The 14,227-nt window shown below is 42.3% G+C and overlaps 1 protein-coding gene across 2 annotated transcripts in view; it reads left to right on the top strand.

Annotated features, from left to right (window-relative positions):
- STAMBPL1 (STAM binding protein like 1) overlaps positions 1-14,227 on the top strand; it is a 30,317-nt gene that overhangs the window by 15,634 nt on the left and 456 nt on the right. Inside the window, exons 4-10 of one of the 2 annotated variants that reach the window (XM_063132918.1) lie at positions 1,186-1,261; positions 2,815-2,910; positions 5,553-5,895; positions 6,472-6,554; positions 8,566-8,703; positions 10,083-10,195; positions 12,276-12,375. In XM_063132918.1, coding sequence (XP_062988988.1) covers positions 1,186-1,261; positions 2,815-2,910; positions 5,553-5,895; positions 6,472-6,554; positions 8,566-8,703; positions 10,083-10,195; positions 12,276-12,375 — 949 coding nt within the window. Of the gene's footprint in view, positions 1-1,185; positions 1,262-2,814; positions 2,911-5,552; positions 5,896-6,471; positions 6,597-8,565; positions 8,704-10,082; positions 10,196-12,275; positions 12,376-14,227 lie in introns of both variants that reach the window. The other variant, XM_063132917.1, reaches the window with a different exon arrangement.

Below are 14,227 nucleotides of genomic sequence, written 5' to 3'. Positions count from 1 at the left end.
CCCAGTTTTAAAAAAAAAAAAATGCAGAGGGAGAGAGTTGCTGCAAGGAAACACAGGAAACCTGGAGTGATCATCTATGGAGAACAGGATTGTGTATTTTGAAGGAAGGATTGTGTCCTAGCATTGAAAACTGATTCCTGCTGTGCTGAGGCACAAATGAAACTCTGTGTAGGGGTGGGTGCAAAAAACAAGAGCCTGCCTAAGGCAAAGGAGTTATTGGGCATGACAAAAAACGTTTTTGTGAAGAGCTCTTGGACAAGGCTTGAGAAAAAACAGGACTGGTTGTGTTTTTGCAGGAGGTGGTGTTAATGGTCTGTGTTCTTGTGTATAGGATACTAGGAACGGGGAGGGAGGTGGGGGCTGAGCTAATTTTCTTAAGAGGGAAGTGCTGGGGACTCAGGCCTGTGGAGAAGCCCTGCTGCAGGTCCTGTCAGCCCTGCTTTTTCACTGGAGTGGGAGGGGGCAGGCAGCACTTGCTCAGAGGGAAGAGAAAAGCATCCTACCTGTTGTCAGAGGCACTTTTGTATATTCCTATTGCCTAGCAGAATTTTTTCATGGCTACCAAGCTCAGCCACAATTATTAGAGCCTTATTAAAATAAGGCATTTTGGGAAAATCAGTATGAAAAGCTGTTTGAAACTCAGTGAAGGTTCAAACCCCAGTATAAAGGCTCACAGGTATCTGGGTTGCGAAATCTGCATGTGTTTTGGAGAGATGTTGGCAATCAAAACTTACAGTACAGACAACATGAATTCTAGTAGAAGAGAGGGGAGGGATAGTGAAAGGTGATGTAATTAGAAAGAAAAGTAGGTTTGCAAAATAACAGTTCTGGGGCTTTGTTTCTTTAATCACCTGTTGTTTAAAAATATCTTCTAAAAATGGCATTGGCTGTAATTGACAAACCACTTCTTCCAGAATGTTTCCATTAGAATTAGAGGCACTGCACCGTAGTAAATGGTATGAGAATTAAAACCATTGTGCATTTAGGCCCTCAGCAGCATCATGATTTAAACTGCAAAATTATTGAAAGCTGCCATGAAAAGAAAAAAGAAAACGAAATGTTGTGTCCAGCCTCATATGATTTATGCAACCTGCTTTTGTCCATGGGGGTGGGTGGGGGGTGGGATGATATGGGCATTCATCAGACATGCAAAAGGGGAAAATGTGTGTGTGTCTCATTTTCTAGTTTGTTTGTAGAAAAGCTGCCCTGTCATCGAGACTACCAGCAATGTGCAGTTCCAGAAAAACAGGATATTATGAAGGTAAAGTGGCTTTGTTGTTTTTTACTGGCTTTACTAGTAAAGGCAGTCCTGGTGGGCCTCCTGGGTTGCTTCAGCTGTATGAAGATGCTAATTGTTGCTGCTGGCTCTGAGTATTATGGAGCAAACTCAGGGTCCAGAAACCATGTTTGCTTTTTGATGTGTAGTTCTACACATTGAAAGGATCAAGCTTTATGTAGGGCTCCTGTATCTTTAACAGTTGAATAGAAAAGGGCATTTCAGCAGGTGTCATTTATATGCAGGCAGCACCTGGTGAAATTCCCTCTTCATCACAACTGTTAAAACTTCAGGATCCCTGCCCTTTTGACCAGATGCAAAAGAGGGCAGGGCTCCTGCAGCTTTAACTGCTGTGATGAAGATGGCATTTCACCAGGTGCTACATGCATACAAATGATACCTGCTGAAATGCCCTTTTCTATTCAACTGTTAGATACAGGAGCCCTGTCCTTTTCATACGGTCACCCTACTTTACGCATTTTCTGCACCATACAGCCAAATCCTGTGAACCATGCTGTTGAGACAGCAGCTCCATGACCTTAAGAACCTATCACTAGCATGTACAAGGGCAGTTACAGCAACTATTACCCATATTAAGGCCAGAGTGAAGGGGTGGGTAACCTCCCATTCAGCCATGTCGAGAAAGGTATTGCTTGCTGCTAAATTTGGTTCATTCTCCAGAGCATAAGGACGCAATCCTATGTGGATTCGGGGCAGCCTTCAAACTTGGAGGCTTCCAAGAATCCAACTCAAGGCAGGAGGACAGTAGAGATTATCTTCATCTCCATGTTCCAGCCACCCTGCATTTCTGCTAGACCAACGATTTTACCTGTCTAGCAGCAGCTCTTTGGAGGGGGAGAGAAGGAGGTTGGGGCCACCATAGAATAGATCATAACACAGCCACCGCAGACTCTTCCGCCCCGAGCAATGCCCTCTTTCCCCATCTCTGTGCTTTGTTTTCCAATCACTGAAAGATAGCTGGCACTGTTCTCTCCATGAGGGCTACAGGCAGGAGTGGGAGGGGAGCACCATTTCCTGGCCCCAAGGTCAGAGCCCTGTATATCTGGGGGCATAGGCGGCTCCCCCTCCATTTATTCCTTTTTGTTTCATTGAATACTAATGAACTATTTGCTTCAATTATGGAAACAAGCTGATGATTTTGAAGGGAAGTAAAGCTAGGCTGACCATATGAAAAGGAGGACAGGGCTCCTGTATCTTTAACAGTTGTATTGGAAAGGGAATTTCAGCAGGTGTCATTTGTATATATGGAGAACCTGGTGAAATTTCCTATTCATCACACCAGTTAAAGCTGCAGGTGCCCTGCCCTCTAGTATAGCTCCTGCAGCTTTAACTGTTGTGATGAAGAGGGAATTTCACCAGGTTCTCCATATATACAAATGACACCTGCTGAAATTCCCTTTTCTATGCAACTGTTAAAGATACAGGAGCCCTGTCCTCCTTTGATATGGTCACCCTAGAAAAGCAAATACGAGCACACGCACATAATGTGTTTTGTGTTTTATTTTCCCCTACCGAAGAAACTGAAGGACGTAGCATTTCCTAGGACCGATGAACTGAAGAAGAACTTGTTAAAGAAATACAATGCAGAATACCAGGAATATATGCAAGACAAGGTAAATTTCATTAGAACAAATGTATCTTTTAATCCTTAATGATATGTGCAATCTTTAATATATATTCTATATAACAAAGCTTAGGCAAATGTCTAACTTTACTTTCTTAAAACCCTACTCTAAACTAGATTAACAGTGCAATTCTATGCATACTTACTTAACTATAAGCCCCATTTAGCGCAATGGAATTTCTTTTTTAGTAAACATGCATAGGTTGTGCTGTAAAGGTGTTGTTGGGAGAGGGAGAGGGAGAGAGACACAGAGAGAGAGGCCTTAGCTAGACCAGGCTTTATCACGGCGCGAACCCCGGGATCATCCCTGTGCGTCCACATGAGGCACAGGGGATCTTGGGATCAGGGAGGGATCATCCTTCTCTTGCCCCGGGATAGAGCCCTCCCTTTTGGGCCTGGTTTTTCCATGGTTTCAGGCTGAGCCCGAGACTGCAGAACGTGTGGCCCATTGCTGCAGTTTGACCCGGCTCCGCGCGATTCCTCATGCAGAGCCGGGAGCTGTGCATGGGGTGCAGCGCTCCTCAGGAGCACTGCGCCCATCGGGGGTATGGTGGGGGGAGTGGGGAAATTAAGTTAAAAAAAAAACACCTACCTTTAGTGCACAAGTGTTCATGCACTCCATCTTCTTCTTTTTTTAAAAAAAAAAAAAGGCGGGCGCAACGCCTCTCTTCCTAAGGTCGTCGTGCCTCACGTGTAAATGGAGGAGGGATCTCACGTTAAACACAACGGGAGATCTTCCCTCCTCCATCCTGGATTATAAAGTAGGTCTAGCTAAGGACAGAGACAGAGAGAGAGAGAGATCATTATCTTTGAGAGCTGGATAAAGTGGTTTAATTTGCTTTTAAGCCCCCTTGTGGTGCATTCCATTATGATCTTATTGTTTAAAATACCCAAGTGAACAAAAAGAGTGACTAGACATTAACATGTGAACATATATTAGTAAGTATTTAGAAACCAAGTTCTTTCATTAATCCACCAAAAAATTCACTGCATTGATGTGATTCCATTCCCCCTTCCACCAAGCTAACACAGGGCTGAGCAAATTGCAGCCCTCCAGATGTTTTGATGTTTTGGCCTACAAAGACTATGCATCCATAGCCAGTAGTCCCCTATTCCTGGCCAGAAAGCTTGGCAAAGAATAAAAATCAGTGACAAAATAGTGCCAGTGGTATTTGCAAGCACAGTGGTGTCCACTGGCATGCTTTATTTTTGCAAGGGCCCACTGCCTCTGTTGGTGCATACAGAGGGAGGACTGTGTTAGTGCCTTAAATACATGTTATGGACCTTATAGTTTCTGGAGGGGGGGAAATGGGGGGGGAGCTGCAGTCCTGTATATAGGTTGCAATCCTTTAACCAGACTGCTTAAATCCCATGGTAGTCATATGCATGGTTGCTTTGAATTAATTCTCAGTTCAGTGATGCTTATTACCAAGTAACTCTTCATAGCATTGAGGCCTAAATCATTATACCAGTATAGTACAATATTTTATATAGAGAGATTTTTCCTTATGCACTGATAAAGCTCCTAGCTATAGAAGTGTATAATGGGCCAAAATATGTATCAGGAAGAAGTTCTGACATTGACTTTGAGCAGCATCTATGAATAACAAAATATACTATCATGTGGTCCTTCCTACATGACTGTGTATGAATATGAATCACTTTTTACAAATCCCATGTGAGAAACGGCTCTAAATTCTTCTGACTTTTTCTGCACTAGATGTCAAGGCCTGCCAGCCTGATTTAAATAACAAGGGTTCTAAGTCTTTATTAGAAGGCCTATCCAGTAGAATTTTAGGATTTTTTGGGATGTTTTTAAACAGTGTATACCATGTGTTTAATCAGTATGTTATGTATTTTATGCTTGCTGTTGTTCCCTGCCTCGATCCAATTGGAGAGGCGAGTAAGAAATAAATTACTATTACTATTATTATTATTATTATTATTATTATTATTATTATCATTATTATTTGATCTGCTTTGAACATAATGACACACCATGGTTTAATAAAACATAGTTGATTAAATCGTGGGTTGTCGTTATGTGCAAACATGGTGTTGTGGGTGAACTGTGGGTTTAAACCATAGGTTGTCATTGCGTGCGAACCCAGAATCCTGGGTTCATAGGTTGTTTCGCTAGGCTACAGGTGCAGGAGGCAAGAGCAGTAAAAAAAAAAAACCAAAAAAACCCCAGCCTCATGCCAGTATTTCTAGGTGGAGTATGCCTTTGTTTCCCAGGCCCAAACTACACATGGTGATGGCATACCAATGTTTTTAAATGTAGATCTGCCACTTTCACTTGCAAAACAGTGTGGAGGATGCAGACCAAAGCGCTGAAAAATTGTGCAGGTGAGAATGGTACTGGACACTTAATCCAGCAGTCTGTCTCTTTAGAGTCCCATCAGAAGCAAGTTGAGCTGGGGGAATCAGCAGACAGAGGGTGGGTTCAGTATTCTTCTCCCCATCACCACCCTTGTACTTCCTCCCACTTTATGGATGGAGGAGGAGACATTTAAAGAACTGAGTCTGCTGAGTCCCATGTAGTTTGAGCCCCTATTCACCTAGAACAAAACTGAAGGATCTGGCCTTTTTTTGAAGATTTCAGATCTTTTCATTTATTTATTTTTTCAGAATAAATGCAAAGCAGAATTGCTGAAGAAACTAGAGCAACAGAAATTGATTGAAGCCGAGAAGAAGCGAGTTGCACAGATACGTCAACAGCAGCTGGCAACTGAACAGTTTCAGTTCTTTGAAGACCAACTGAAGAAGCAAGACTTGGCCCGTGACCAGAAAATTAAGGATAATTCAGTTACATCTGAGCAAACTGATGGGAGCATGTTGTCTTCATGCATTTCAACCCTTCTAAACAATTCTTTATCCACTACAATAGCAAACAAGAGTGATGCCTCTGTTGGACAATCTCCTCCTATAAGTCGGGCCTTAAAGCCAGCTGCTACACTAAGTGCTGTTCAGAGTAAGAAATCGCCTTTTTTTGTTTGCCTTCCATGTTGTTTCACTGTTAGAATTTATAGCTCACTATACTGCTAACATTCGGAAAAGGGGGCATCCCATATAAATCAAAATATATGAGAGATCTGACCTAACACTTATACCATGACAGTTACTAAAATCCCAGATAATCGAAATGTTACTACATGGAAAGTATGTTCTGAAAGCTTGATGCACACAAATATATCTTTTATCTGGTTAGAAATGTGCTCCATATTTTAAAGAACTGTTTGTTTCTGCATCCTGTCCTTGATGTGGTGAGTATAGGTTGCCCGTTACTTGTTGAAACCTCAAATTGAATTGAGTTAGGGATTTTCTCTTTAGAGGAACCAGCTCAGACCTCAATTTGAATTGAGTGAGGGATTCCTTAAAAGGGACCAGCCAAGAATGAACAATTTACTTTGATCCAATAAAGTTATATGTGGAGATTATTTAACCCATAAGCATTCAGTGGGTGGCATGCTTTAAAAATGGTGTCGCATGAGAGCCTTTTACATTGTAGGCCTCCATATAAATGACTCTTTCACTCTCTCTTTGTTAGACAATGCAGCTGAAGGGATGCGAAGTGTGGTTCTGGCCAAGGATCTTTGTCACAAATTTCTGCTGCTAGCAGAGTCAAATACAGTAAGAGGAATAGAGACATGTGGAATTCTCTGTGGAAAACTGGTACAGTTGAACCTTCACATTTGTATGGGGAAGGCAGTTTTGATAGTTCTGTATTTTCCTGTAATGAACTGATAACAGAGCAAAAGCAGATCTGAAGTGTAAGTGTGCTATATAACTGACTTTTAGCTGTATAGGTCTGTTCAGAAATTCTTATTGAGCTGTGGTCTGCTGTTTGTCCCTCCCCCCCCTTTTTTTTTTTTTAGAAATAGTTGAACTTAGTCAATGGGAAGCACATAATGTAATTATGCCACCATCCTGTTGTGTAATTAAGCTCCATTAAAGGATCCTTCATGCATTTTTCTGATTCTTACGAAACACAAATGAGATTTTTTTACAGGAAAACCGATATAAAAGATAGTGGAAGCTAATGATGTGGAATATCAGTTTCACATCATTAGCTTGGGTGCCTAAATACTGTATTGCTTAATGTTCACTTTACAGCAATAGTTATGCTATTGCGTAATATTCCCTGTACAACAATAGTCAACTATGAGATTATATCTACACGTGGCTGATACATAACCTGCTCAGCCTGGCCCACAGTGGAACACATACACATATATTAAAATTATATATTCTGGCTAATAAAACAAAAGGAATGCATTGTGCAATTCAATCCTATATATGCTTAACTGGGAAGTAAATTCTCCTAAGTTCAGTAGAACATAAACCCAAGTAAGTGTGAATACGATTACATAATTTTTTAAAGTAGTATTTATTTCCTAGATTTACATGTTAATAGATACAATGCAGAGGTGTTTGAACGATTGTGGATGTAAAAGAAGCCATTGTGGCTTCTCCCTCTGCCCCCATGTGCATATCCATCATTTGCATAATTACCCAGGCACTTCAGGGTGGGGGGCTTTATACCCACCCTAAAACCTCTACTGCAAGTCATGGGTTGTTGAGTGGATACAGTGAGTATCATCACACAAGGGAAAAGTGTGTTCGTTTACTATTGCTTCTCCACCCAGGTGTTTGTCCCTCATTACCTCCTCTTTTGAATGAGGAAGTAAATAACGTGCATGTAGCCAATTCAGTGGGCTGTTTTGATCACTCTACTTCTCTTGCACATAACAGGAGATAGCGGCAACTTCCATCTTTTAAAAATAAGTCGGACTTGCTGGGGTGTTCTTTTGTCGTGTGAAGAAGGCTAGAAGGGGCAGCAGGCAGACGACATTGTGAGAGGGACCTGCAAAAATCCATGAGTGCCCAGTAACAAGCGTGCAATAAAATGCTCGTCTGATGGAGTTCAAAGTCATCCCTGCTGCTCCAGACACTGGGTTCAGATGGCACACCAACCTGTGCTTGCACGTGGGTGGGGGCAGAAGAAGCCATAATGGCTTCTTTTACCCCTGTGATCATCTGAACCTGGACAGCCTGTGAGAGTAGTCATAGCTCAGTAGTAGATCATGTGCTCTGTATGCAAAGCGTTATATATGCAAAAGGCCACAGGTTCTATCCCTGGAAAGTCCAGAATAGGGCTGAGAAAGAGTTGCTTCTGCCAGTCACTCTAGGCCAGGGAAAGAAACATGTGGCCCTCGAGACATTGTTGGACTACAATCCCTCACCTGTGCCGACTGTGGCAGATGGGAGTTACAGCTCAAAAGCATCTGGAGACCCACATGTTCCCCACAACTATTGTAGACCATATTCAGCTAGATGGACCAATGATCTGACTCAAATAAGGCAGATTCCTGTTTTCCTTGAAATGTATCCCCACCCAACCCATGTATATAACATGTTAATATGGAATATCAATATTAACTTCCATTGCTGCTATTTTGCCTTTTGCTGTGTTCAATCTCTGGGTACAGAAACATATATTATGGTTCATAGGTGTAAATTAGAACCACTACCTTGAAATCAGTACAGTAGGAAGAACTGTCAGTTGATGCTGATGGTAGATATAGGGATTAAAGTTCAGTACTTCTTCAAAAAGCTGTTTCCCCACACTTGTATTTTGCAGACCCATAACGAATTCACTATTACTCATGTGATAGTGCCAAAACAGTCTGCAGGGCCAGACTACTGTGACATGGAGAATGTGGAAGAGCTATTCAGCGTTCAAGACCAACATGATCTCCTCACTCTGGGTTGGATCCATGTATGTATACATAAATATGCAATGTATCCCAGTGGAGAAAAAGGCAGTAAACTTCCTTATAGCAGAAGTGTGGAACCGTTTTTGACCTGGAAACCACATTCCTTTTTGGCTAATCTTCTGGAGGACCACATACCAGTGGTGGGTGGGGCCAAAACAAAATGTGGGTGGAGTCAATGTTAAATGGGCAGGGTCACCTCTCTCTCTCTCTCTCACTCTCACTCACACACACGTGTGCGCACACACACTCATACACATTCATTCACACATATACATACATACATGATGTTTTGGCAACATGCAACGTATTTAAATTGAATCAATAAAGTAATTTGTTAAAAGGCCAGCAACAGGCAATGTGAAATGCTCTAGTTGGTAACTCAACCTTATTGTGCAACTGATTAAACCTGCACGTGACTGTATTTTGCTTAACTGTCCTTGTTCAAGTGTAATGTTAAATCATGGTTTAGCATTACAAGAAAAAACTGTAGTGAGCCTCGGGCTTTCACATGCCCCCTTCTCCTCTGGTGGGGTCATGAGGGGAAGTTCAGAAGTTTTTGCTTCTGTTTTAGATTAAACACAGCTGGACGTGTGGGCTCTCCCACACTAGAAGAATTCAAGAGGCAGCTGGACAGCCATCTGTTAGGGATTTTTTCAGGTGGATTCCTGCATTGAGCAGGGGATTGGACTCGATGGCCTTATAGGCCCCTTCCAACTCTACTATTCTATGATGCTTGCCTCCAAATCCAACACTGTTTGCATTCTCCCCTCCTCCTCCCATGCTTCTGGTGGACTGCCCACTGTTTCCTCCCAAGGATCTTGGAATTTTTTTCCAATTAAAGAGTTGGTTGGTGCTTTTCTCCTTTCTTTTTCGGAAACCCCAGTCAGTTGTTTAAAACATAGAAAGACAACTTGGGTTGTGGGGGTGGATGTGTGGTTGTTACAAAAGCCAGCCAGTTAACAATATGCACAGTTCCTGCAGCTAAAAACAAGAAAGGGAAATTGCACCTGCCCCACCCCAAAATACTTCAGTGCTTATAAGAAATGTTACAATATACCTGACCAAAATTATGTGAGTTCTGGATGTAGCCCAAGAAGCTAATTTGCACCAGTTGAATTAAACATACAATTTAATTGCTTGTAGTTTTTCCCTTTCTTAACGTTAATTGCATGGGCAAAAGCTTTTGTTTTCTGTTCCTTTCTGGATTTTCTCTCTCCTGTTTACCAGCACACATGGTACAGTGGGTAACTTTCAAAATGTGCTTTAACTTTAATGGTGAAGTATTCTCTTCCAATATAGGCTAACTCCTTGATTGTATTTTGACCTTGATTTGGGGAGGAAAAGTATTCCCCATTGAGACCTTTTTTTCTTTTCTTTGTAGACACATCCAACACAGACCGCGTTCTTATCCAGCGTTGATCTTCATACACATTGCTCTTATCAGCTAATGCTACCAGAGGCTATTGCAATTGTTTGTTCACCAAAACATAATGAGTGAGTTCTCTCCCTCCGTCCTCCAATTATCAGTAATGTTCAAATAGCTACCTGAGCTTGTTGTCTCTATACCCAGTCACCTACAAAATCATTTTTAAATGTAAGAGAAGGTGAAGAGAAAAATGGTTGAAGTACATGTTTTGTTGGGGGTGTTAATTCACATAGGTTAATATTAGATGACCATTTTATTTCAGTGTCTGGTTTCTATTTAATTTTTACAAATTTCTGCCATATTGCACTCTTATTACATTCTATTTATTTTGAAAGTCTGTTGTCATTGACTTTCAGATTCTTGGATCCATAGTTGCACTTTCTGTCTAAATTGCAATTCCTTGTGACAAAAACTAGAGGCAGATTTCCACCTGTAAGGCTTAACAGAGTTCTCTCCTGACTCCCCATTTTGGAAGATACATGACAGAGTGTATCACCTGCTGTAAACAAGAGGCCCATGTGCACATTGCAGGGGTCCAGCCTTCACCCTTGTTACAGGTTCAAGTTACTCAGTTGGGAGGTTTGCATTGTAGGTTTATTCAGTTTAGTTGGTGGAGCTGTAAGGTTTGGAGATACTTGTTTTAGTTTGTGGTGCTATTTTGGCCTCAGCTTGCAAACAGGGAATGAAAAGGAAAATATTGGGGATTACCTTTACTTCAAGCCATGAACCTACTGGATCAGATGAAAGGTCCATCTAACTGAACTAGATGAACCCTTGATCTGATCCAGCAGGTTCATGGCTTGAAGTAAAGTTAATCCCCAATATTTTCTTTTTCCAACCCGCTGCCTGTGAATCCATTGGTCCATGTGGCCCAGTATTGCCTCTTCTGGCAGTGGCTCCTCAAGATTTCAAGCATCTGTTTCTCTGAGCCCTGCTGTTTGAGGTCCTTCTAACTAGAAATGCCAGGGGTTGCATGTGGGACCTTTTGTGTGCAAAGTGCACATGCATTTAACTTTGATTGATTAGGTAAAAAAGGAAGTGATCGATCAACTGAAATGATTTCTGACTGGGTTTTACAGGGTCTGCATTTTCCACAAAATGACCGATTTTGATAATTTACTTATGGTTTTAAGCTACATTTATTGAAGCAGTCAGAACTTCCTTGCAATATGGATGTTCTTATATTTTATAGTTCTATAACCCAATATATGAGACAGCAGTTAAATCCTTTGTGATTTAAAAGATTTAAATGGTGCTATAAAAGTGGTTTTCATTGCAGGGAAAGAGGTTACCCTTGCAAGGTATCCCACTCTGCCTCTAAGATCATGCAGAGTTTGGCTGGTGCAACATTGTAGCAAGGGTTTTAAAAATAAAAGTGGGGCAGAACTAGATTACTCTTAACCAATTTTACTTATATTGGAAGTTACTTTATTATTGGAGCCACTTCTACTACTATTGCATGGTATATGTTAGTTCATCAAGGCCATTTCTACACCAGCCCGAAAGTGAGGGCTGGTCATGGCCAAGTCCCTGTGTGTCCAAATGATGCACAGGGACTCCCGGGGACAGGGGGGATGAGCACACCTTTTCCTAGGGATAAATAATCCCTGGGAAGACCTGATTCCTCTCACGGTCTCAGGATCATCCCAAGACCCCAGGAGGTGTGTGGCCGCCCGTCCTGGCTTATTCCCTCCTCCCCAGAAGTAGCAGGGATCAGTAGAGGGAAGCAGCTGGGCCGGGAGGAATTGGGGGTGGGGGGTGTGTGAGCAGGAACGGGGTTTTTTTCCCCACGTACCTTTTGCTGGAGCGCAGGTGTGCTCCAGCTCATGTAACTTTTTTTTAAAATGGCTGCCTTCACTCGCGCGGCATCCCTCCTCCCATCCTGGATGTCACGCTGGCCATTTGGACATGGGGGACGATCCCGGAAGGAGGTAAGTCCAGGATCGCCCCCCCTCCCTCCCTCTACACTAGTATTGTGTAGAAACGGCCCAAGTGTGACTTGAAACACTTCTCTGGGAAACTCCATAAAGCTCCTCTACTTGTTGAGCATCCCTGACTTGCATCTGGTTTTTCACACACTATGAAGATACTCATTTGTTGCTATGTTCTGGTTGCTTCCGTAGATATAATATTTCCTTTGCTTTCTAGCACGGGTGTCTTCAGACTTACTAATGCTGGCATGTTGGAAGTTTCTGCTTGTAGAATGAAGGGCTTTCATCCCCATACCAAGGACCCTAGGCTATTTAACGTAAGGACAACACATTATTTTCCAGGATAGACACACATTTTAAAATACTGTCACTATATTGGGTTTGTTGGTTTTTAGATCATTATGTACTTCCATTCTATCTGTCCAACTTGTTTGCCTCTAGAATTCTCCTTATGCAGAACTCATCTGCAAAGAGGAAGGGAGGAGGGGAAACATGAATTGGGGATGATTTAAATGTTCCTCCTGTGGAGCGTTCAGTAGTTTCTTGGGGGAGTGGCATGGAGAGGCAAAAGCCATCCCAAAGATGGGAAGAAGAGAGTGACCATTTAGGTCAGGAGTGATACTAGTTATTTTATAGTAATACCAGGTTTCTTCTCTCTCTCTCTTTTTAAAAAAGAGATTTATGTAAAGGTAAAAGTTGCATCACACTTTTAGTATGGGTCTGAAAGAATGTCCCTGAAAAAGACCCTATGCAGTTATGTAGCATTGCTTCCAGGAACATTGTAAGGAAAACAAGATACCCTCCCCACATGGAAATAATGGAGAAAAAGCCCTCAGATCACCACATAACTGTACTTTTAATACGTAATTCCTCACATTCAGAAGTCAGACAACTTTCTCTGTGCCCAAACAAATTCCCCACTGCCTTCATATGGTGAAGGTTATGGGGTGGAGTTTTGGATGCCCTCATGCTCCCTGGAACTAATTATACTATCTTGGTGAGGGAGAAGCAGAATAAGCTCCTCCCTCACATAACTTTATACATAACAGAGTATGGTTGCACCTTAAAGACTAACAAATTCATTTTGGCATAAGCTTTCATGGACACTGTCCACTTAGTGAAGTGGGTCAGTGACTGTCATGCCCCTGCTGGAAAGCTCAGAGGAACAGCTGGATGCCCAGGGAACACCTGCCACCAGCAATGCCCAGGATCTACCAATAGACCAGTAGGAGCCCAGGTCCTCAGGGGTGACCACAGTGAGGGTATCACCTGTGAAGGATGAGGACTCTGCCTTAGAGGTAGAGAAAAAACCCAAGCCTTTGAGAGATGCCTCCTGAAAAGACAGACACAGAGACCACCTTGTAAGAAAAGGTCTACTCACACATAGGAGGATTGCTCGAAAGGAAGACCTTTTCAGCTGCAGTCACTCATAGCTCTGACAGCCTCTGCATAAAAACAATGTTGACTAGACCTTCCTGAACCCAACTTGGCTTGCCTTTGGATTATTTCCTTGACTGATTCCTGGCATGAGTGATTCTGGACAGAACTCTGAGTCTCGTTTTTCCTGCTCCTTGTCTGCTGTGTTGCCATGGGAACTTGTTACCTGTGACATTGAGACCTTGCCTTTTGCCTGATCCCTATTTGTGCAAACCGCCTTGGAACTCTTGGACCCTTGAACTTCCAGCTGCTAGGCTCAGACCCAGAAAAGTGACAATGACCATGAAAGCTTATGCCACAATAATTTTTAAGATGCCACAAGGCTTCTTGACATTTTTGCTGCAACAGACTATGATGACTGCTGCTGTGGAAATTATAACGTTATATATGTATGTTTTTTGCTCAACTGGTCTGAGTTAGAAGTAGGGATAGAAAAGATGGATGAGTTGAAAATGTACCCTGTTCCCTCATATTTTTTTCTGCTATTGGACAAAGTTGTGTAGACAATGCTAAAGAATTACCCCATAACATTACAGATACCAACCACCCCCTCACATAAAGCTGTAGAACAATGTGGCTGAGCTTACTGTGGCCAAGATGACACAGACTAGAGAACTACTGCCTTCCACTTGATGGCTGGCTTCCAGCAGAAGGGGTTGGGCAAGGCTCTGGAAGAAGAATGGAGCTTTGTGGGCACCAATTGGATCTCTTCCTTAGGGGCAGCACTAACCC

Source organism: Elgaria multicarinata, chromosome 8 (genome assembly GCF_023053635.1).
Source record: "Elgaria multicarinata webbii isolate HBS135686 ecotype San Diego chromosome 8, rElgMul1.1.pri, whole genome shotgun sequence".
NCBI classification, from domain to species: Eukaryota; Metazoa; Chordata; class Lepidosauria; order Squamata; family Anguidae; genus Elgaria; species Elgaria multicarinata.
Note: the sequence above shows the minus strand (reverse complement) of the source record. Positions and strands in the feature narration are given on the sequence as shown.